This window comes from Dipodomys merriami, unplaced genomic scaffold (genome assembly GCF_024711535.1).
Source record: "Dipodomys merriami isolate MVZ:Mamm:240054 unplaced genomic scaffold, mDipMer1.0.p SCAF_487, whole genome shotgun sequence".
In the NCBI taxonomy this organism is placed as follows: domain Eukaryota; kingdom Metazoa; phylum Chordata; class Mammalia; order Rodentia; family Heteromyidae; genus Dipodomys; species Dipodomys merriami.
Genome location: NW_027206054.1, coordinates 526,333 through 551,658, shown reverse-complemented (window position 1 = coordinate 551,658; position 25,326 = coordinate 526,333). Strand labels below are relative to the sequence as shown.

At 41.6% G+C, this 25,326-nt stretch overlaps 1 protein-coding gene across 2 annotated transcripts in view; it reads left to right on the top strand.

The window, feature by feature from the left end:
* Positions 1-25,326, top strand: part of LOC138809143 (E3 ubiquitin-protein ligase MARCHF3) — a 152,150-nt gene that overhangs the window by 88,623 nt on the left and 38,201 nt on the right. For both annotated transcript variants that reach the window (XM_069995568.1, XM_069995567.1), the window contains exons 2-3: positions 20,576-20,819; positions 24,442-24,646. In XM_069995568.1, the coding sequence (XP_069851669.1) occupies positions 20,632-20,819; positions 24,442-24,646 (393 nt within the window). In that variant the 5' untranslated portion in view covers positions 20,576-20,631. The remainder of the gene's footprint in view (positions 1-20,575; positions 20,820-24,441; positions 24,647-25,326) is intronic.

Below are 25,326 nucleotides of genomic sequence, written 5' to 3'. Positions count from 1 at the left end.
TATAGCTCAGAGAATAGTTTCGTTCTCACATATTGCTGACCAGATGACTTGATGCTGAAGTGGGGGGCAGTGAATGACAGGATTGTGGTCCTAAAGCAAAGAACAGAGTGTTCCTAGGGCCAGAAGAGTCTCCCCACTAAACCAGCTATTTCCTGGAGCAAGCTGAGGTGAAGGGAGCCTGTTGAATTTCCCTCCTCTCCGGAGATCTGTAAAGTTCTTAGCCCTTCTTATCCTTTTTAGTTTATTTATGACGAGGGCGTGTACATTTTGGGTTTGGGTTGGACTTGCTCAGATTTGATTTCTGTATTTATTGTTTGTTTTCTCTGGAGGTGGTTCGATATGCTTCTCCAGGACTATAAAAATGTTATATGTCCAACCTTTTCTTCTATGTATAATAAAAATAAATTTTATTTTAGGAAATTTAGAAAATACAAAAGGCATAAGCAAAGTAAAATAAGAATCACTTGCTACCTAGGGAGAAGCCCTGTTCACAAATTGATATATCATCTTTCTTTGATAAATTGTAGTTGAAACTAAAAGTATAAGTACTTGCATGTCCCATTTTTTTCCCCACATACCTCATGCTCTACTTCCCAATGCCATTGATCATTTAGTACAAAAGTAAGGTTAATAGTCCCACTAATAATCTATGACATAGATATACTCTCCCCAACTGTTGGACAGTTGTATCATGTGCTACTAGAAAGGAACTCTGTAGAATACAAAAAAGCACGGCTGATTGTATGTAAGTCCTTGTTTGCATTTCTGATTAAAGTCCTCAAATACTATATCCTAAAAAATAGGCCCCCGAAAGGAAAGGCAGGACTGTTTTGTGGCTATTGACATATATTGCCTAACTGTGTGTCTGTGCACACTCATCTGCTCACCATCTGTGTTCAGAAGAGTCTGCGGCACCCCCGTCACCCATTCTCTCAATGTGGATCAAACAATGTGTAGATTAATCTTCCCATTCTCTGAGTAGAACCAAGTGGGTAATTGGGAAGCTGCTTAAATATACGAATCTGAAAATTATGTGTTTGTACAGTCATATGCCACCTAACAACATTTTGGTGACCTAATTGTCAGTAGTGGTCCCATAAGAATATGTCTTCCATAAGACTCTGTTATATACTATGACCATGGTATTCACATAACTATACTCTGATATTCACACAATGATAAAAATCACTTCACAACACATTTCTCAGAGTACATCCCTATCATTAAGCAACACATGATTCAGGTACATTTATATGTATATGTGTGTACACACACATATATAGGCTATACATGCTTTTAAAATTGTTTGTTCTTCATATTTCTCCAAGAAAATAACCCATAGGGATAATGTGTGTATATATGCATATATATGTACCTTCTATACACATATATAGAACAAAGAATTTGATCACACAATTAAGATTTGAAATTGACAAGCTTTTTTGCCAAGAAGCTGATGGCATATTCTATTAGAAAGGCTAGATGGCCAAAGGTACAAGAAGAGCCAGTATTATGTTTTAGATAACAGTTGATGACCCAGATGGAAGTTGCACAGGCAGGCAGGAGCTTGCTCTTCTTCAGAGAAGGTTCAGCCTTTTTGTTCCATTCAGGCCTTCAATTCCTGGCAGAGTAATTTTCTTTACTCAGTCTACCCAATGGAATAGTGAGCACTGCACTCCTCTAAAAACACTCTCACAGTAGCACCAGGAATAATGTTCTGAGTACTTAGTGGCCCAGTTTAAGATGACACATAAAATTACCCATCATGCCTGCACAACTGTATCCAACATCTTTGCCTGTCTGCCTATCTGAATGACAACAAAAATTGTTTTCTTTAGCAGTAGTTATTCCTAGTGGGTTCACTACTACCTCACTTCATTCAGAAATAACATACAGATCTTCATTAACTTGTACAACAAATAAAAACAGCTATATGGTGATTTTATTCTAAAATCCTCTCATAGTAGCCCAGCCACTCTTAATATTTTTTATATGAAAATATTGGTACCATTCCATCTCTAACCACTGGTCTGTTTCCAGTGGGAAAATAAATACATGAGTTAAATCAGGGCACTAGAAACACAACTCAATTTATACTGCACCTCACATAGGGAATTGGGGACCTGGGCCTGGTCGACAGGTTGATATCTCCATTAGAATATGGTACTTCCTCTTTTGCTCTTTAGAAGTATCCTGGATTGATGGGGAAATGCAAAGCACTTTGCCTCTGGAGTATTTTTTGGCCCATGTTCTGTTACTCATTCATTTCTTCTTTTACTTCTTTCAACAGTACTCTCCATGCCAACATCAAGAAACTCTGTGCCCATAGCAAGTAGGAACAAACTAAAAAATGCTTTGTTTTAGAGATATTTGCAAGCATTTTTTAGTTAATGGTTCAAATTCATGACCTGCCTATTCATTTTCCTAAATGATCTTTACATAGAAGTAACTGATTTCAAGTTTGGAAATGAACATGAAGATCATTCATGTCCAAGGGAAGAAAGACAACTATCTAATAACATAGTAATTAAACTGCTTAAAAGTTAAGTTGCATCAGGAAAATGCAAAACAGCAATGAGATTTCATTTCACCCTGGTCAGACTGGCTAACATTGAAAAAACAAAAACAAGTGTTGGTGAGAATTTGGGTAGAGGGATGGGAGAAAAAAAACCCTTATTACCATTGGTAGGAATGTAAATCAGTGCAACCATCCTGGAAATCAGTGTGATTGGTTCATGAAAATTAAAAGTAGAACTATCATATATCCCTACTATACTACTCCTAGATATTTGTCCAAAAGAATCAAAGTCAGCATACAATAAAGATATTTGCACACCCATTTTAGCACTATTCTCAATAGCCAAGTTATAGAATTAGCCTGCCTATCAATGGATGAATGGATAGAAAAAAATTAATATGTATACACATGAGACATTTTTTGCCCTAGCAAGAATGAAATAATGTCATTTGAAGAAAATGGATGGGGTGGCTCAGTGGTAGAGTGCTTGTCTTGCATGCCTGAGGCCCTGGGTTTGATTCCTCAGCACTACATAAGCAAAAAGAAAAAAGCCAGAAGTGGCGCTGTGACTCCAGTGGTAGAGTGCTAGCCTTGAGCTGAAGAGCTGAGGGACAGCGCCCAAGCCCAGAGTTCAGGCCCCACAACTGGACCCAAAAAAAAAGAAAAAGAAAAAGAAAAAAGAAAATGGATGGAACTAGGGGCCATCATGTTAACCAGTCTCAGAAAAGCAATTGTCACATGTGTGCTTCCCTACGTGGAATGTAAAAAAAGATAGGACAAGAGAGAAAAAAGGTGAGGCATGCAATTAGAAGGTGGTGGCTATTAGGAAATAGGAAACATGTCAATAGGAAAGGAAGGGAGTTAAGTAGAGTAATGGGGGAGATAGATACAACCAGAGTACTTTATACACATGTGTGGAAATGTCAATAAACTCACTATTTTATAATGAATGAAAATGTCAGTAAACTCAATGTTTTTTATGCAACCAATATACACTAAAAGTTTAAAAAAAACTAACTTTTTAATAAAGAAAAAAGTAAAATCAGATCAAAGTATTATATTTCTAAGCAGGATGTCTAAGTCAGCTTTATGACTGTGTGATGATCTGGAGAGAAAATTTATTATCAAGATAATGAGTTCAAAGTGCAGCAGTGGTCCCCACGAGACTCTATGTTGAGAATGAACTATACAACTGTGGGTGGGGATGGGAGGGGGGAACTGGGAGAGAGCAAGGGAAGGGGTGACATTGTCCAAAAAGAAATGGACTCTTTACCTGACTTATGTAACTGTCTCCCCTCTGTATATCACCTTTATAATCACAATAAAAATATTTTAAAATTTAAAAAAACATAATGAGTTCAAAGTGAGGCATAGTGGCATTCTTGTAATCTACTCCACTCAGGAGACTGAGGCAGAGACATGAGTTCAACCAGCTGGGACTGCGTAGTGAGATGCTGTCTTTAAAAAAAAAGCAGTGAATTCATTTATTTATACAGTAAGTCAGAAACTATTTTAAGTGACTATTACATACCAGAACCTCATAAAAAGCAGTAGGTCCTAATACTGTAAGAAAGGAAGGTAGAGAGTGGCTATCAGATAAAGGAAGTTCCATGAAGTACGCCTTAGTTTTCCCAATGACTACATTGCCATTAAAGAAGATTGCTCATGTTTAAAAAAAAAAAAACAACCAACTGTGTGTGTTTCTGTGGTTTTAAAAAATGCAGTTTACTGAAGCACATTGGAATTGTATTTCTTGAAACTAATAAAAGAGGCTTATGGGAGTTACAAAGAAATAAAGACAATGACTTTACAATCACTTGTAGATACACAAGTATCTGTAGATGGCCTTTTTACTGTTTTTAATGAAAATATCCCCAAACATTTACAATAATGGGTAATTCACCTAGGAACTCATCTTCATTATTTGTGTAACTTTTAATTCTCTCAGCCTTTAGTTTTGTATTCATCAAACCCACTTACCAGCTCTAAAAAGATACTGAAGAGAATACCATATTTACAGCAGAATACTCCATTGTTTAACAGGATCATCATTTGTAAATCTAAGAAATGAATCCAGTTTATGAAGAGAGCAAGCTAGATAGATCAGCTAACTTTGTTTGCGTCATATGCTCTGTCATCTCAGATTAGTTTGGTTACATTCTCCCCTAGCAGACAGAATGCATATTATATGTCACCGTGACAGTAGAACTTAAATAAAGATCATGATTCAATAGTATTCCCGCCCCTTTCAAGCATCCAGATTCTTATGACCTAGATATCTGTCAGTTGTAAGTTTCCCTTCTCTTTAGTATATCCCCATTTTGTTTTTAAAGCCATAAATTCCACCCTAATGTAGCTAGTAACACCCAGACAGGCCCTGTGCTAAACACTGAATAAGCAAGGTAAGGAAGTGCCTGCTCCCTGTGAATACTGGGATCAACTGATGAAAGTGGAATATACTTCAGCTTGCGATCCGCTTTGTTGTTGTTAAAGAAAGTACAGAGATTTACAATGTCTATATTTGTCAGACTTCACATCTCTGACCAGATAACCTCAGAGAAAAAAGTTTAAAAAAAAAGGAATTATGTATTTAGGTCATTATTTCAAAGGGCTCATGGTTTGTTGGCCCCATATCCTTGGGAAGAAGATGATAGTGGTAGCAGCAGGTGACAAAATAGCTTCTTCATCTCATTATAGACAGGAAATAGAGGGAGACAGAAAGTAACCAACGGCAAGATATTCACAAAAACCCACCCTCCTCCAGCTTCTGTTTTTCTCCACTTCCCAATGTTGTGATCCTGTTATGAATCCAACAAGTTAGTGATGAATGTAATGGTTAGTTCCTTAAGGATCCAATCACATTCCAAAAGCCCCACCAGCTGGAAATCAAGTCCCTAGTGCATGAGGCTGTGTGGTCATATAAAAATGCAACCCATCATAGACCTGTTTATTCCTCTGTACCTTCGCTAAATGCTACATCACTCTGGGGCCAAAACTGTACCTGGTCTTCAGAATGATAGAAGGAAAGTTCCCAGCACTGTGGTGAGCCATTTGGCTTTTCCCAGAACCTAATATTTATGCTCAAAGGCAAAAGCAAAGGGAAGACAGTTTTCATACTGTAGTTGTGCTGTGTTAATTAATGTTCTCTGTACACTTCACCTTCTGGTAATACCTAGTTTCTTAAGGATTTCTACGTGGCTGGGTGTGTGTTCTCAGTCTTAACCAGTGTTTTCAGGTTTGTTCTGGTCTCTCCCCAGCCCAGTATCACAGGTTCTTATCAATCCCTCTCCTAAGTTATATGTAATATACTGACAATGAGAGCTACCACCATGCCAACACTCACTAGATAAATCCTCAGTGACAGTAAGGATGGCACTTTCCCTTTTTCCACAGTTGTGCAAATTTACATACAGAGAAGTTAAATAACTTATACAAGATTGACCCCGTGGCAAACACCTCATGTGTCTGGTTCTCAAGCAGGTATTTTAAGGTAACGTCTGTTACAGCAGTACAGTGAAGCTGGTGCTTTCCTGCTCCTATTCTAGTCAGATTGAATATTTCCACATGATACAATGACACCTACTTTCTTCCCACTGTGCTTACATTAGAATTTTGCAGTAGAGATTATATTTCAGTTAATCTCTAGGATGGTAAGAGTTTCTGGTGAATTGTTAGCATAAAGACGACTTTAGGCTTAGTATAATGGCTCACTTAGATAATATCAACTACTTGGGAGGTGGAGATCAGAGGGACTGAGGTTCAAGGCCAGTCTAGCAAAACACATTAGCTAAACCCCATTTCAAGCAATAGCTGTATGTGATGGTACATACCTGCCATTCTGGCTATGAGGAGGCATAAATTGGAGGATCATAGACAAGGCTAGCTCCAGGGGAAAGTGAGAGCCCCTATCCAAAAACTGGCTTATGTTAAAAAAAAAAAAAAAAAAAAAAGTTGAGGATATGACACCTAGCGAGTAAAGTACCTAAGTTAAATCCCACTGCCCTTTATCATTACCAAGAATGTGTGTGTGTGTGTGTGTGTGTGTGTGTGTGTGTGTGTGTGTGTGTGTGAATGGCTTTGTATAATATCTATGTGTGTGTGTTGGTGAGGCTATGTTTGGTTTACATTACTCAAGAAGTCAAGACCTGAAAATATACATGGAAAGCCACTCGTAAGCACAATACTGTTTTTCAATACAGAACCACTCAGAAAGATTCTCAGTAAGAACTGAATTGTTTTGTTCATTTATTTAGAACGCTCACACTTTTCTTTCACCTGTTTCCAAAGAAAATATTGTGCTTTTTCAGAATGTGCCCAAGGCCTCCACTTACAGAGTCCTAGACGATGCTTCCTGCCAGTTCTTGGCTCAGCAGCTTTCGCGGAGCTTCAGTGAAGGCAGAACAGAGCTCTTCCAACCTCATCCAAGCACCTCAGCATGGCATGTTCCCTCATCAGTGCCCTTCTTAGACCAGCCACCCCACACTGGCATCTGAAGAGTCATTTAGGGGTCTCCTCTAATTCTAACTCTCTGATCTTCCTCCTCTTGCTGCTTTGCTTTTCTACACTCATTAGAATAGAAATAGAGTGTCGAGGTTTCCCAAAATCCACATGTTTCTTGAATGCCTCCCCCTTGAAATATGTGGACAGAGCCAGCATATTATCTTCCCATTATCACTCTACTGTAATGTCTGTCTGACACATGCCTGTCAGTAAAACAAGATGATAATGGGCTGAAAATGTCCCTGTAAAACAGAAATTTCTGTCAGTTTCAAAGACACTTGTCCACTGTAAAGAAGGCTTATAAATGCATCTGTGGGGAATTCCTATGAATGGCCTAAAGGTTTAACCCTTATTAGAGAGAAGAAGAACAGGTTCTCATATTCATGCATATTCTTGCCCTGGAAGAAGCTGTCCCAATGTGTGTCATGGTGCTCACATAGGATGGCAAGATGGTACCTGCAAACTTCATTGGATAAGAATGGATTCCCAATGGATCGAAGTCAAAGTCTAAGAAGCACAAACCGACTAGTGGTCTGTAGAGGCCTTAGATCTGTCCAACCCCTTCTACCTGTTTGGGGTATCTAATAAATAATATGAGCATGGGACCTTACAGGGGGCAAGAGGCACCAATGATCTATACAGCAGGAAGCAAAAGAAAAGATCTTTCAGAATGAGTCTCATGGTAATCCGTAAACACAGAAAGCCTCTATGTACAGGAGTGTGAAGAAGGGAAGACTGTCACCCATGAGGACAAGTGTCTTAGACACCCAAACTGGTGAGGGTCTTCCACCTAAGAGTACTGAAAAGGGCTAGGGGCAGAGCTCAACCGATAGAGCACCTGCCAAGCAACTTCAAGACCCCAGATTCAACTCTCAGTATTGCCAAAAGGAGGAGGAGAGTAATGAGATGGAAGAGACTATATTATCACCTTAATTTGCATCCCTAGAATCCACCCATCCAGTTTTATATACTTTTGGATGAATCCTTTCCTCTCAATTTTATCAATCATGGAAAAGAGTTAAGTGGAAATCATGCTTTTTGTATGTAAATTGTAATTCAGGACAACCAAGTTGTACAATTGGTGAAGGAATGCTTCGCAAAATAATTCTGACACTAACTGGGGCAAGGAAGTTATCATTGGAAAAGCATATGTATGTAGCCACAAATAAAGTAAGTAATTCAGGCAGCTGTCATCACAGATGCAATCACTAGGCCTATAGAAATACATGAATAGAAAGGCCCCAAGCCCAATAAAATGGGGGTAGCTATACATTACTTGCATTATATGTTGGTATACTCTAAAGCACACAGCACCATCCATGAATTCTTCACTGCCCAACTTGAACTTGAAACTCATCAAATCCATATAGTTCTAGAAAATATAGGGGTAGGAGAACAGTAAATAGTACCACAAGAAAAGGACCAAATTAAGAATGTAGACATTGGGACAGGGCTCTAGAGGAGCTGTGTAGAAACAACTTCAACATGACAAGGGAAGAAGGTATAGAAAGAAAGGGAGGTGCTGTACATGGATAAGAGAGACTTAGAATACATAAATCCAAATGTGATATGTACAACTTGAGCCACGTAAACAAACTAATCATAAAGGACTTTTTAAGGGCAGTTGAGGATCTAGGGATTCAATAATAATGAAACATTATTAAATTTGTTAGGTAGAATAATGGCTCTGTGGTGACTTAAGAATTGATCATATTTTTTTATTCACACTGAAGGGGTAAAATAACATAATTCCTAGGATTTGCTCAGACATTCTTAATTGGAAAGATAAAAAGGAAGGAGATAGAGAAAGGAGAAAAAAGAATGGAGGAAAGGAAGAAAGCTAAAACAAAGTGACAAAATCTTGATTCAATTTCTACATTGGAATCTGATATATGTGGATTTTCTACAATATTCTATTTAACATTCTTATGATAGCATATGAAGGAAAAGAAGAGCAAATCTTTCTCAGGGATGATATTAGGCATCTCCTTGCTTACAGACAAGATAGGAACTATGACCAAAATAGTTATTACCTGATTATTCCTTTTTTTTTTTTTTTTTTTTTTTTTTGGTCGTGGGGTTTGAACTCTGGGCCTGGGCGCTCTCCCTCAGCTCTTCAGCTCAAGGCTAGCGCTCTACCACTTGAGCCACAGCTCCACTTCTGGCTTTTTCTGTTTATATGGTGCTGAGGAATCGAACCCTGGGCCTCATGCATGTGAGGCAAGCACTCTACCACTGAGCCACCTTCCCAGCCACAAATTTTGGATTCTTTTAAAAAACTTTTTCTTGGTAGTACTTAAACTCAAAGCATCATGCTAGCTAGGCAAGTGCTCTACTACTGAGTCATGCTTCCAGTCCATTTTGCTTTAGTTTTCTGTTGTTGTTTTGGCTTGATTTGGTTTGTTTGTTTCAAATAGAATATCCAGTTCCTGTCCAGGGGCAGCTTTAGATTGTAATCTCTCTGGGCTTCCCCCCTGTAGTTCAGACTAACAGGTGCATGCCCCTACACCACCTGGTTTACTTATTTTTCTTAAGATTTCCTTCATTAAAAAGTTAAACTATTCTGTTGGCTTTGCAGGAAAGTAACTAGAAACCAAGTCATTGCTTCGCATCAGGCAGTTGGCGGAGAATTTGGGAGACGGTCTCCAGTGGTAAAGCTAGTGCTGAGCTTAGCTAGAATAACTTGCTTTCTTCGGCAGTGTGCACTGGCTGGTCTCTAGGGACTTATCTAGCTACATGTGTTTTTCACATTTAATAGTGAAATTGGAGACTCCAGAATAAAACACTATCCTCAGGAACATTGTGTTAATTTGTGACACGCTAGAGGTTTTAAGCCCATAAAACAAATGGGAGTAAAACTGTTCTTTTCACCCTGTAAGGCAGTAAAGACCTACTGTATTTATTAGGCATTTTGAAAATGGAAAATGAATAGTGCTATGAAAATAGAAAAATACACTTACACTATTGCCATTAAGAGTGTAATTTTGTGTCTGTTCTGAAGAAAAACGAGTCAGATAAAAATCAAAAAGTATAACCCTCAGTGTGTTATTTAGTTGTTTGTCTTCAATTATTATGTAATCTGGTGTCCATATAAAATTATTTTTGGCAGAGTGGGTTATACAGAGAAAGGAACAGACTGGATATTTGATTCAGGACATTTATTGTGTTGAACTAAGGGACTTCTGAAGACCTTCTGATGGGCAAAGAGCCCTCTGTGTAGGTTGATGGGTTTGGACATTTCTAATAGGCTTCCATGCTTGACTTTCATGGAGGATAGGGAGAAAGCAGGCTGATCCTCATGCTGAAAAAGGTCAGGTGGAATCAGCACTCCACAGGTGGGGCTAGAAGAGGCCACCCAGCACTGAACATTCAAGTGCTTAGATGCAGGTGCTAAGGTCAGAATTGGGTGCAGGTAAGGCTGACCAAGAGCACGTGCAGGAGCAATGTGTGCTCCAGTTAGGAAAATAATGTTCTAGACGTTCTTTTGAAGAGATTAGCAAAGTACTTTGAGTTGAAGTAGGTAGGAAATAAGAATAGTAATCAAGTCAAAAGATCCTATTGGCTAATTTCATGGTTCACAAGAATCCAGGAAACAAACTGAAGTGGTTAAGTGATAAAGTGATCTCAGGTAACTGCGTCCTTAGCTGTGTGTTTCTTTATTCTTGCATTTCATAAAACTGGACCCATTTGGGGGAACCAATGAGAAAGAATCTGTAGGTTTTATGTGAACTTCAGAGGGAACAGTCCCTAAGGCACAATAATCATAATCATAATTCTCTAGGGTTTATCTTAGATTTTTTACCTTTGTTTATATGACTGTCAAAGAAGATGTCGGATCTGCACCCCTGACCATTTGCTTGCCTGGGACCACAGCAGGGCAGAAAAGCAGAGGCTATGTGAATGGACCAAGAGGCGAGATCTGGGGAAACCACTTTCTCCATGGCCTAGCTTCCACTGTGTGAGATGACTGTTGTTCTATGGTCTTGAGTATCACCATTGCCCAGAGCCCTCTGTGTGCTAGGAACACATGTCCTTAGGATCAGGGAGGAATGGACTCTATGTCACACAATTTCCTTGAATTCCTAAGTAGATGAATGGCAGTTCAAAGCTAGATCTCCCTGGTCCAGAGCCAACCTCTCTGTCTCCTCTCCCCTCAAAGACTCCCAGAGAACCTGAGTCTAACGCCAGACCTTTAAAAAGGCAATGTGGTGACACCCAGAGACTCAGATAGGTTGTCTCAACTGTGTATGAAAAACAGTGGTGCTTGGGGACTTTTAGCAATGTGATGCATTGTAGTAGGGAGTCCATTTCTTTAATGCCAAGGTCAATGCTAAAAAAGCAGAATCCAAAGAGGTCTTCGCTCTGCATTTGCCTTAATGTTCCTTGGCAAGCTGAGCAGTGTGGTGGTCCTTGTGTGCAGATGGAGGGCAGTGCAGCTACACTTCTCACTGATACTTGTGAGTTCATAAGTATTTCAGGGAATATCCAGGCCACAAGCCACCATCCTCTAGTGGAATGCAGAATTTGGGTGCTGGCCTGCCAAGGGACAAGCTTACAACCATCCTCATGGCTTCAGAGGAACAGGGAACAGAGAAAGCCTAAGCACTTGGCTTTCTCTTGGTGTGAGGGATGCTGAAGGTAAGCATGTGTGTACCACTAACGCTTAGCTGCCCTGCAGAGGGAAATGGGGTTAAAGTTACTAAGAAATTCCCAATCACCAATGGTAGTCATTCACTGGCATGCTAATAGAACATATGCATGAACCTAGCAACAAATTAGAAACTTCCAGTTTAGAGTGTGTTTTAGTCATTCTATAGCTGGGCTGTTTAGCATTGGGCTCTCCAAATATCATTTGAAGGCTACACTTTTGTTTTTCCTCTCCTGTTAATAACCAAAGAATATCTTATTCTGTTTTGCCTGCTCCCTTTCTGAGGCTAGGGGGTGGTGACTCATGGCCCTGAGATCTAAATTGGCTTTCCCACTCAAAGCTGGCACTCAACCACTTAAACCATGCACCTACTTCTGGCATTTTGCCAGTTCATTGGAGATAGGAATCTTGGATTTATCTACTTGGACTGGTTTTAAACCTGGATCCTCACATCACAGAATCCTCCCAAGTAGCTAGGATTGCAGGTATGAGGCATCTTGCTCTGTGTGTGTGTGTGTGCGCGCGCGTGCACGCCTTGATACTGGAGCTTGAATTCAAGGCCAGAGTACTCTCTTTAGTTTTTCAGATGAAAGCTGGTGCTCTTATCACTTCTGGGTTTTGGGTGGTGAATTAGAGGAACATCTCATAAACTTTTCTGCCTGGGCTGATTTTGAACTGCGATCTTCAGATAGCTAAGATTACAGGCATGAACCACCATTACATATTTTCCCTTGCTGTCTTTTTAAGATGATGTGTAAACTTTCATCTGTACCCCCAGAACCCATCCATGAACCCTACTTCCCCACCACTTCACCAGCTCAGCGGGGCTCAATCTGTAAGAACTAGTTGTTATTTACAAGTGTAATTCAGCTATTGCTGTGTCTTTGAACACACGGGATTGCTGTGGGAATTTTTAATTGTCATTTTCATCTATCTAATTAAATTTAAATGGCAAAAATGGACAGCCTCCAAAATCTGAATTAATTTCATGAGAACTTCTTCGGGGGAAAAATACATATAAATATGATAATTGGTGTTTGGTTTGCCTTCAGCAGAATGAGATTTTTTTTTTAACCTGGATGAAGAGAAAATATAATGATTTTAAATGAGAAAAAAAAAGATTTATCTGATATCTCTGGTACCTCTTGTGGCTAGAATCAGCATTAATTACATGGATAGGAAAAGATAAATAATTGAATCTAACTTTCAACTAGGACAGTGGAACAATGTTAAGTAAGTGCCACAGTTTCTATCTTGTCTGATGCTAGTCTGATTTCTTCTTCCCCGTGGTTCCTTGTTCAGATTTCCACATCTCAAGAGCTGTTTTCCCTCCCCACCCCCAAGCAAAGCCTCCTTCATACTCAGAAACAGACATTTCACCTGCTTACTGTGCTCTCTACATAACAGAAAATAGAAAGTCTCTTTTTGTAAAGAAAAAAATCATTGGGTCAGCCAATGTTTCTCTCTACAGACACATCAAGTTTCTGATAGACATGTTTATAAAGAGTTAGATGGTCACTTGATTTGGAATGACAAACTTTGTGCTCTACATAATGAAGTCAGTGAAGCATCCAAAAAAAAAATGTGTAATTTGGAAGCGTGGGTCTGTAAGCACAGCCCTGCCATGGCTATTTAGGTTTAATGAAGCAGCTACTTTTTAACTACACACTCTCAGTGAATAGACTCCTTGGCGTGTTTTTGGAAACTACTGTGTTGCTGGTAATCATGTCCCAGCAATCTCCTTGGAGAGCCTTTGTGTCCTGTTCTCAAAAGAAATAGGCAGCTTTTACATGCTAATGGCTTTGAAATTAGTCATTTTCTCCATTTTCATTGGAAAGAAAGGTCACTGTATGATATCCTATCTCTCCTCATGTGCTCTAAACATTCAAGATCCTCTGAGCTCATCAGCCATGCAGTGCACTGTCTGGTTTTAACATGCCCGAAGAGCCAGGAAAATGTTCTATCAAAGACCACTCCTGTTCTCAGAGACTGCTCTTAGAATTCGTAGTCTGCAAAGCTAACTGGAAGAAGAGGAAGGTTCCTGGACAGGCCATTATTGCTATTTTTTCCGATTTCATTCACTAACTGGCTTGTGTTACCCACTCGTTGATCTCATTAGAGGAGGCTGGAGGCTGTGTTCCCTGAGCATGCAGCCCCTGGAAGAAAAGCCTATGTCTGAAGCAGATTGGCTCATGCAAAGGTCAGGCTTCTGGGTCCTGAACCAGTGTTAATGATGAAGAACAGTGTGGGAGCCAAAAGGTGGTTTCTCATTGATATCCTCCAACTTAGGGCCCCGTTTCCTTCCCCTGAACTACCAAAGGCACAGATGCTAGGCCTTCCCATCTCTGTATTCCAGTTCCTTTGGTGGCTTGTACTTTTCCTTAGGAAATAAAGTAGAATTTTGAGCTAGCTGGGCCCTATACAAAAAGCTCTTAAAAATATTTAACAAGTTCTTGAAAGATTTTGTACACTTGGTTGGAGCCAAAAGGCATAGAAGCAAAACCATTTTTACCAGAAGTATTTAAAGGAACAGTGAGGAGTTGGAGACATGGCTGAGGTGGTCAGACATCAGACAATGAGCAAAAGTGTCGAATCGAGAGCTCTAATTCCAGTCTTGGACCAAAAAAAAAAGGAAAGAAAAGAAAGAAAGTAAAGGAGAGGAAAGAAAAGGGGAGGGGAGAAAAGGAGAGGGGAGAGGAAAGAGAAAAGGAAAGAAATTCAAATGATGAAGTATCACTGGGGAGCAAGCAAGCCTCCAAGTGACAGCTCAAGGACCTGAGTTCAGGCCCTACTACCAGCACACATATTCCAAAGTTAGCAATGTGACCTAAACTAGAAAAAGAACAAGGATATAAAACACAAACTAGAAGCCGGGGGCTGGTGGCTCATGCCTATAATCCTAACTACTCAGGAAGCTGAGATCTGAGGATCAGGGTTCAAAGCCAGCCTGGGCAGGAAAGTCCTTGAGACTCCTATCTCCAAAAACCACCAGAAAACTGGAAGTGGTGCTGTGGCTCAAGTGGTAGAGTGTTTGCCTTGAGCTGAAGAGCACAGGGACAGCACCCAAGCCCAGAGTTCAAGTCCCATGACCACCAAAAAACACACACACACACACACACAAATTAGATATATGGAACCTAAAAAGCATGGTCATATGTATTATTTTATGCTGTGGTTTAGATGTCGTTCATCCCTAATAGAAACTTGGTCTCCAATGAGGCATTCAATGTGTTATTCAAACCTTTAAGTAGTGTAGCCAATAATCCTAGCTACTTGGGAAGTAGTGATCAGGATGATCATGGTACAAGCCCATTGCAGGAAAAATTGTTAGCAAGACCCCGTGTTATCAATAAGCCAGGTGTAGTGCATGTGCTTGTCATCTCAGCTACTTGAGAAGTTGTAGATAGGGGGATTGCAATCTGAGGTAGGCCCTGGGCAAAAATAGGAGACCTACATGAAAAAATAATTAAAGCAACAAAGGGCTTTGGCATGACTCAAACAGTAGAGAGTCTGCCAAATGCAAAGTCCTGAATTCAAGTTTCAATATCAGAAGAAGGTGTGGGGAGGGGGGTGGTTATGAAGAAGAAATGGATCCTAGTGGGAGGTGATCAGGTCACTGGTGATACCGCCTTCTAGAGACAGCAAGGAAGTTTTGTAAGGTCCCAGCTGATTCTCCTGGGAGCTTGAGCTCTAAAAGAGCTCTGGTTTTTCCTGTCTGTGTGATCTCTGTCTCCTGCATGGATTCCCACCAGAATACCTCAGAAGCCCTCATGAGACCAGGGCCGTACTATCTGTACTTCCATCCTCCAACACTACGAGTTCCATAAACATCTCTTTTTGTTTTTAAAGTTTCTTAGCCTTAGGTACTATGCTATAGAATGGAAAAACTTACTTTAAAACATTTTAAGCTGTACAACCAACCAGGTAACGTGGCTCAGGAAATATAATACCTTAATTTCATATAATCAGGACAGTCTGAGAGGCCAAATGACTTCACTTCAGTAGGGCTAGTGAGCCAGCGCAAAGGTTTACGTGTTGTGTCTCGAAGAACGGAGCCCTTTTCCTAACTCTATTATCTTCAGGGAGGTTTAGCAGAGGGTCGCAGCTGGTAGACTGCTGACACGGATTGAAGAGGTGAGAAAGATGTGCTTTCCTACACATCTACATCCATTCCCCTGTGTTCTGAGAACCTAGCCTCATCATGCCAGCCATGTTCTCATGGAGATCACTTACCAATGGATGACTGTTCCAGAAACTCAATCATTACCTGCAGATTAGGTTGGTCTCCCCCTTTTTTAAAATCTGTATTCTGTCCTTTTCCTGAGTCGCAGTTTGACAGACAGGCTTTTTTACTTTAACAGTTCTCTAATCAGGCTGTCTTTAATTTAGCCACCTCTTCTCTTTTCACTGTCTCCTTCTGTTCCACCAGCTCCGCCTCTTCCCACTGTGTGCAATCTGAGTTTGGCCAATGTCAAATCATGATTTATTCTCAGCTTGAGAAAGAAATTATACAGGGTATCAAACTCAGCCAACACAGAACCTTTCCTACTGCTGTGATTTGATACATCAAGTTTGTATTTATTCTACTGTCTGCCAGCACTGTGTCTTTGTCCTGAGAAATCTTGGGGAGAGGAATTCTTGGATGAATGAGGAAGCTACTTTTCCTGGAGAAGTGTACTGATATTAATAAGAAAACAATTTAAAAAAAAAAAAAGGTGCTTGAAATTTTTGGAGAAAGATCAGTGGAAGAACAATACCAGGCTACAAACTAGCAGTCCTTGTAGCGTCCAAGACAACAGCCTGCTGTTTTCCCAGGTGGCTCTGAACAAGACACAGAAATGCAAGGGGCCATTTGTCACTGCCCTATGTGCAACATATGCATGCCAATTGGTGTATCCAGTCTGCAGGTCCACTCCTGTCTTCCCCATCCCTACATCTCAGCTTCTGGCCTTCCTTCTCACCAAGATCAGGATATAATGAGCTTCTTCCCCTCCTCTTCTCCTTGAGAAGATGACTTGATCCATCCTGAGAAACTGGACCAACTCAGCCATCCTTACACTGATCAAGCATGCCCATGCTCTGGGTAATCCCTACCACCCCATTGTTAATTCACAGTATTCTTTTAGGATGGTTGGGACTCAGTGCTGACACACCACTCTTTGTATGTCAAAGGTATTCTAGTGCTGGTGGTTCACGCCTGTAATCCTAGCTACTCAGGAAGCTGAGATCTGAGGGTCAGGGTTCAAAGCCTGCCCTGGGAAGAAAGGCCATGAGACTCTTATAAACCACTAGAAATCTGGAAGTGGTGCTGTGGCTCAAGTGGTAGAGAGCTGGCCTTGAGCTGAAGAGCACAGGGACATGCCCAAGCCGAGAGTTCAAGCCTCACAACCAACCAAAATAATAATAATAACAACAATAATAATATATTCTAGTGTGTGGTATATAGAAGATGTCTGGTGTGTTCTTCAGGCAGGATTGCATTGGAAGGAATATCATTCAGCTTGGTCCTAGGTTGAGTGAGGGCTTAAAGGCTCTTGGGTACAAGCTTCTGCAGAGATGGCACAAGAGGAGCTAGATAGCTTGGAGGAGAAGGGGTGAGTTTCTTTTGTCCCCTTTGACGTATTTTTTTTATTTTTTATTTTTTGGCAATACTAGGGTTTGGACTCATGGCCTTGTTCTTGCTAGGCAAACACTATCACTGAGCCACTCGTCCAGGACCTTGTGTCCCTTTTTGTCTAACTCAGTGCTCAGTACCCTCTGCAAAGAGAATGAGAGATCAGGTAGCTGATGATACCCCTTTGCTTGTGAAATGAAGTGCATCATCTAGAAGGGAAATTACAGATATGAAATGAGCCTAAAGGCGGCTCTGCTTTTAGAACATTTTAAGGGCATTTTATTGTGGATTTAGATCACACATTTAGACTTTCTTTGATGAGGACCTAATGTAAGTGAGCAAATGTGCCCAAGCGGTGTTGCCTACCGCCGGAGAGCCTGGTTCCATTGACACACCACACCCCTCCCAGTTCACACCCCTTCCCTCTCCCAGCCCCCTGTGGTTCCATCTAGCATAGGGAGGAAGCTTCTGGCCCTCTGAGCTGAGTTATACAAAACCCGAAAATAGATTCTCAGAGTGCATCCAGACATAATGATTCCATGAGGCAAGAAGGTCACTGTGTCTGCTTTTCCTGCCAACACACCCCTGGCTCTTTATCTATGACTGCCTTGTGAAGCAAGAGAGCTGTGCCAGGAAGCTGCACTTTGTGGCTGGGAGGCATTATGAGAATTTAAAATCATGTCAATGGGGTTTTGTCAGCATAGGCTAGAGGAGGGACTTACACAGTTTTAGAAGAGGATCATCTCTTAATATCCTTTTGTTTCCTGGCCTGAGAGCTACTTTCACTCTGTTTAAAAGAGGAAAAAAGAAAGGACTCTGATCCTAGCTACACACTCTACCCTGCCGATTCTGCCCAAAAGACATTTTTAATCGACCCAAATGTATACATATATATAGCGATTATCTCAGTGAGTTTTATTGTTTTCTTTCTATGATGTTCATTTCTCTCATTTGTAAGGTACAATAAAGCAACAGATCTTATTTAAAAAACAAAACTGTACCCTGTGTACCAGCCACCTCTGTGTCTGTGTTTCTTTGAATATTCAATACTAGCGTAGTAAAATAGCATGGGTGGAACTGCCCCTGCCTGTGCTGCATGTCTCATTATGGAGCAGAGCCCCGTATGCAAGGTCTCTTCCCACTGTGGGTTCCAGAGGGCTACTGGGTAGAGACATTTGCCCAACCCGTGTGGACTTGTGGCCACGAAGCATGTGGGAAAGAGAGGCTTCTGGATGCAGGCCAGCTAGATATCTTTACAGCAAGGAGACATCTCAGCAGCAAGGAGGGGATGATGATTACGTTCACTTGTCTCAGGACACCATGCCAGCTCAGCGTGTGCTTGACAAGAAGGAAACTGTATACTCAGGTTCACCTGGAAACACTGACTTGAAAAGTACTGAACTGAGAATGCCCGTGTGATGTACATCATGACAGAAGTTGTCCTGTTTTCCAGACTATTATAGATCAAGTCAAATGTAATACATAGAGACAAAAATGTGGGAGGAAACAAATGAGAAGTCCTAAATATCGTCTTGGAGGGCTGGGAAGGTGGCTCAGTGGTAGAGCGCTTGCCTTGCATGCCTGAGGCCCTGGGTTCGACTCCTCAGCACCACATAAACAAAAAGAAAAAAGCCGGAAGTGGCGCTGTGGCTCAAGTGGTAGAGTGCTAGCCTTGAGCTGAAGAGCTGAGGGACAGCGCCCAGGCCCAGAGTTCAGGCCCCACAACCGGACACCCAAAAAAATATATATATATATCGTCTTGGAGTGGGGAGTAAGGGAAGACAAGGTTGTCTTAATTTACTTTGACTGGGGCATTGACTACCCATGCTACTAGTCACATGAATTCAAGCCATTAACCTATCAGCCAATCCTGACACTGCCAACCTTGCCCAGGCCCTGTGGAGCTTGAGGTGAAAAGACTGGTAGAAAGAACCTGAGGGCTCTATTGGCTCACCTTTGGACACAAGTTTCTTCAAAAGTTTTTATTTCTTATGCATCACACACTGACCCACCTACTGTTGGATACAGTGGGGTTCCTTTCTTTAGTGGGTCTTAAGGCTTTGCATTTGAGGTCACTAGCTACCTATGTACCACACAGATCAAGAACAGAGTTCCGGGGCTGGGAAGGTGGCTCAGTGGTAGAGTGCTTGCCTTGCATGCCTAAGGCCCTGGGTTCAATTCCTCAGCACCACATAAGCAAAAAAAGAAAAAAGCCAGAAGTGGCACTGTGGCTCAAGTGGTAGAGCACTAGCCTTGAGCTGAAGAGCTGAGGGACAGTGCCCAAGCCCAGAGTTCAGGCCCCACAACAGGGCCCCCCCCCAAACAAAAGAACAGAGTTCCTTCAAGTTTATATGATAGAGTCTATCAGGGATGTTAAGGCCATGATCAGTGAGAATAGATTATTTGTAATTGGTAATAGAGATCTCATTTGTCACTTTCTAACATTCTCTTTCATGTTTCCTTATGATGATGTGAGTACTCTTGGATTTTAGGTAGTATACAAACCAGTATAAAATTCAATGCCACTGTATTTGTTTTAATGTCCATTTGAAGAAAAAAAAATAGGATTGGGTGTGTGGTTAGGTGGTAGAGCACTTGCCTAACAAGTGCAAAGCTCTGAGTTCAAACCTCAGTAACTGATCATTTCATGAGTGACCGTTTAAGACAGGGGTTAACTTTTTAGAGGAAGTTTGTTTTCAGGAGGTGTTCAGTAGTAATTGTACTATGAGACACAAGGCAAAATTCAGAAAGGTGGGACAATAATTGATTGATATGTGTTTGGCAGGTTTTCCCTAGAATATGCCTCTTGGCCAAGTCCTTGCTTTCTCTCTCCCTGTTTTTAATCCCAGTATGTCAGAATGAAGCTGCATGGAGAATAAATTGCTTACACGAAAAAAATAGTTGTAAACTGTTTTAATAAGAACTCTAGTAACTTTCACAGAGTGTCAACAAAGACATATTGCTTCTCTGGTGCAGCAAGAACTACTGTCTTCTCTTTAGATTTAGGCCTCAGAGCCGGCCTTCCATCCTTCATAGAAAGCAGGGCTCCTGAATGCTTACAGTCATGTCTGCTGTCTGTTCAGCATCACATCCTCTGTTTCTTGTGGGGTGCAGGCACGTGTGTCGGGCAGGCATGTGCATACATGCTTGTCGTAAATGATAACAAGATAATGTGATACATCTGAGCTACCCCAATATTTTTATTAAATAATAATACCACGATGCTAGTGGCCTATTATTCTCCTCCTTCTATTAACCACCCTACCCAAGTAAACTATTTTCTGATTTCTCTCAGATGGAAATCCTCTATGAATGTGGAAGCCATTAGCAGAGTAATTGCTGTCGGTTGCCATGACAACCAGCCGCTGCAGTCACCTGCCTGAGGTCCTGCCAGATTGCACCAGCTCAGCTGCGCCTGTGGTGAAGACCGTGGAGGATTGTGGCAGCCTCGTGAATGGGCAGCCACAGTATGTCATGCAAGTTTCAGCCAAGGACGGGCAGTTGCTGTCAACAGTAGTGCGGACTCTTGCCACCCAGAGGTAGTACCACGTTTGAAATAAATGAATCTATAATTGATCCAGAGAACTCTTTGTCAGATGGAAAATGCCAAAGGGAATTCAATTAATGCTCAGGTCTTTGTGTCAGATGAGAGGGGACTCTGGGGGAAGAAAGGGTACATAGGTCCTGTCGTCACCATTTCTATAGCAATAGGGCATAAAGCTAAATTCACACTGTTGAGTATTTTGCTTGAAGTCACCCTTGCAGAGAGCCATTTGGAGAAGGATCTCTCAAGTGGGGTTACTTGCTTTACATTTGTTATTGTGACGTTACTATGGTAATAACACTTGTCTCCAGTAGCTAACAGAAGTAGCCCTTTGTTAGACTAGAATGAGAAGGCACCTGCTTTCAGACAACTAAGTGAAAGTGGTTGGATTTGTGGCAGAACTTTTGAAATGGCATTCTAGTGTGCATGTTGCTCAGCATCACCCACTGGATGTACGGTGGGGGCCACTTCCCCAGACAGGTTTCCTTTCAAAGAAGGCAGCATCTGTTGTCCCCTCCTCCACTTTCTGTGACTACCTCCCATCTGTAGCTCTTCACACATACTCCAAAAGTGATCATCAAAACTTCCACTTTTTCTCCTATGTGATGAACAAAGCAGATGAATGGAAGCTCTGCATGGCTTAGAGACCACTTGGTTCCTGGGAGTCATCATAATCTTATGCCTCTGTGGCCCAGTAGTAGCCTGCGAGCTGTAGGCTGCCAAGCTAATAGTTGTTCCTTGGCCTCTCCAGCTTTCTTTCAGAAGTAGTAAATGGGACTCTTGACCTATGAATTTAACATTTGTATCACTACCAGACTTGCCTCTAAGTGTCAGCACTGAAACTTCTGGCCCTGAAAAGAGGACACTTTGACCACTTACCTAAGTGTGAGTGGTCAGTTAGTTGCTCTTGTACAGACATAGGCCTGCAGGTTCCCCACAGGTGCCTGTAGCAAGCCTACTGGCGGCATCAGATGTCTATGATGGCCTTTAGACATGGAATCCTAGCCAGATACACTGTAAATAGTGTCTACATGCCTGCTATTTAATATCCATGTGGATTCCACAAAAGAAAAAGAGAAAATAATGTAAAATATATATTTCTCACTTCTAGAGTACTTCTCACAGTTAGGACTTGGAGCACAGTGAGGTGGTGAACATCACTATGAGACTGGATGACTTGTGTGCACCGAGTACCCTAGCAGCCATCAGTCACTTTGGGTGATCAGGAAGTCCAGGCTGGGTTGAACTGACCAAGACCTGTGATTCAATGTCTGTCTCTGTCTGTCTGTCTATTGGGCATTTTTTACTGGCTGTCTTACTACTTAGTAATGTGCAGCACAATGTTGCAGATTTTCTCATATGTATGTTTGGCTCAAAGCAAATGAAGAAGGCCCAGAGGAAAAAAGTCAACTCTGTCACATTTCTTTCCCTGCCTTGAGCATGAGTGGGTCTTTGGGGACAAGTGGGAGGGAAATCCTTTATATTAATTCCATTCTAACCTTCACTCGATCTGAGGAACATTCTAGCTGGCATCTGGGAAACAGCAGTGTTTCCATGTGGATCAGAGATAGTGTTAAAGAAAGTGATGGGTCAAGAACCTAAGTCATTGTAATCTTTCAGGGATATGAGGAGAAAAGAGAGTAGATGTATGAGGAAGCTGATCTTAGGATGGTCGTGATCATACTTTAACATTCTGCTGGGCACCAGTGGGTCATGTCTATATTCCTAGCTACTCAGGAGGCTGAGATCTGAGGATCATAGTTCAAAGCCAGCCCTAGCAGGAAAAAGTATGAGACTTATGTCCAATAAACTGTCAGTAAATCCAGACGTGGAGCTGTGACTCAAGTGGTAGAGCGCTAGCCTTGAGCAAAAGAAGCTCAAGGAAAGTGTGTAGGCCCTGAGTTCATACCTGAGGACCAGCACGTGTGCACGCGCACACGCACACACACACTCACACACACACGCACTCTAATGTTCAGCAAAGGATAATAAAAGCAACATAGAAAGATGTCAGTCGAGAGGAGGATAGTCTTCTAAAGGACCCAGTAGTCATTGAGAGGTAGAGCTTCTATGTCAGTTGGATCCTTCCATGGACCATGGACGTTGTGTGGTGAGGGTCCTGTTATTTGACCTTCCCTGGTCTGAGTCTTTCCACAAGTGACACTAGCTAACATTAACAAGGCATTTGCTATGTGCAGACCCCTATTCTAAACTTCTGATCTGAACTATCTTTACTCATCCTCACAGTCACAATCGGGAAGGCATCATTCTTTGTACTCATTTTAGAGATTAAGAGACTGAAGGTGCAGGGAGGTGAAGTTGCTTACCCAAAGTTAGCCAGCAGATAAGTCTCAGAGCTGGGATGTGAGTCAGGCAGTGGGTGGAAGGGCCTGCACTGGAAACAGTTAGTTATACTATTTGCCTTTATGACATGTACAAGAATTGTTTTTTTTTTCAAAATCAGAACCCTAAATGTAGTAAGACTAGAGTTGTACATATTCACTTTTCACTTTCAGTATAGACACTTTAGCATCCCAGAAAGCACTTCCAAAGGCTCAAAGTCCCAGCTTTGTGCCTGACTCAGTTTGCAGCTCTGTGTGGTGGCTCCAGGGTTGGTTGCTAGGTTCAATTTCTTGCTCTTATTCTCCACAGTATTGAAAGGAGAAATGAAAAGAACCTTTCGGTATACAAGTGTCCTAGCCTTGTTGAAGAGATACATTTTGTCTAGAAACTACAATTGGTGTCCTTTCAAAAGAAGTTGTGTCCTTTTTTTTTTTTCTTTTGCTAGTCCTAGGGCTTGAACTCAGGCTCTGGGTGCTGTCCCTGAGCCTCTTTGTGCTCAAGGCTAGCACTTTACCACTTGAGCCACAGCTCCAGTTTGGCTTTTTTGTGGTTCATTGGAGATAAGAGACACACAGATTTTCCTACCTGGATTGTCTTTGAACTGTGATCTTCAGATCTCAGCCTCCTGAGTAGCTAGGATTACAGGCATGGGCCACTGATGCCCAGGTAGAACTTCTATTCTTAATAATAAGGAGCTACTTCTATTTTTTGTTGGCACTTTACCTAAGCCTTATTTATGTTCAAGGTGAAAAATCAATGCATTGCAAGCCAGGCACTGGTGACTCATGCCTATAATCCTAGCTACTCAGGAGGCTGACATCTGAAGATCACGGTTCAAGACAGTTCAGGCAGGAACATCTATGAGACATCTATCTCTAGTTAACCACATAAAAAAGCCGAAGTGGAGCTGTGGCTCAAGTGGTAGAGTACTAGCCTTGAGCATAACAGCCCAGCAACAGAGCTCTGGACCAGAGTTCAGGTCACAGGACCAGTACAAAAAATTGCTTATTTTCATTTATCTTTTGGCCCTGAGCCACATCTGGCTAGTCCTTATTTCTTTAGATAGGTAAAGTAGATGGCCCAAGCACCCTGATTTATCAAGGGTCACCAGTCTCATGGCCAAAGTCCAGTGTTAGCATCTAAAGGGCCTTAAGTTAAAGCGAATATCTATTCTGAACAGCTAGCCTTGGGGAGGGCCCAAAGGACACAGAGGCCTTCCACATGGTAGTGGGTCACAGCCCAGTGACAAGCAGATGCCCCTCCTTCTCTTGCAGCCCCTTCAATGACCGGCCAATGTGCAGGATCTGCCATGAGGGCAGCAGCCAAGAGGACTTGCTTTCTCCATGTGAATGTACTGGGACCTTGGGGACAATTCATCGGAGCTGCCTGGAGCATTGGTTGTCATCCTCAAACACCAGCTACTGTGAACTCTGCCACTTCAGGTTTGCAGTCGAGCGCAAACCCAGGCCGTTAGTGGAGGTCAGTAAGTGGGGCATGTCCTGCAAACTTAGCTGTAATGAGCAAATGATGTCTGCTTTTATGTCTGGGTTACACATACCCTGAAACCCTGCACAATGTCACTGAGGCACGGTAATAACTTGATATAGTGTGCATGAGTGTATGTAAAACAGACACAGAGAGAGAGAGAGATCACCAAGCAACAGAGGGCATCTCACCTCCATAAAGGGGAGACAAGAAAATAAAAGAAACAAGCTGAAGGTAAAAAGGAAATTTGGAGGTATGGTCTCTCTGCACACCATTTGTCCAACTTGAATAGATTGCATTTCCTAAAAGGTTTCCAGGAGAAAATATAGCTGCATAGTACAATGGAGTTTTGACCTAGACTTCTTGGGTTCTGTAACCATGGGTAAGTGACCTACCTCTTTAAATTACTTGATATAAAACAATAATTCAGGGCACATGAAGAAGTGTTTGAATAAAAACTACCTTTCCTGGGAAATTATTCACAACCTTTTTCCAGCTAACTCTAAATTCGAATGTGTGTGTGTGTGTGTGTGTGTGTGTGTGTGTGTGTGTGTGTGTGTGTGTGTGTGTGTGTGTGTGTGTGTCCACTCCTGGGACTTGAACTCATGGCTAGCACTGTATTGCTTGAGCCACAGCTCCACTTCTGGTTTTGGGGTGGTTAATTGGAGAGAAGA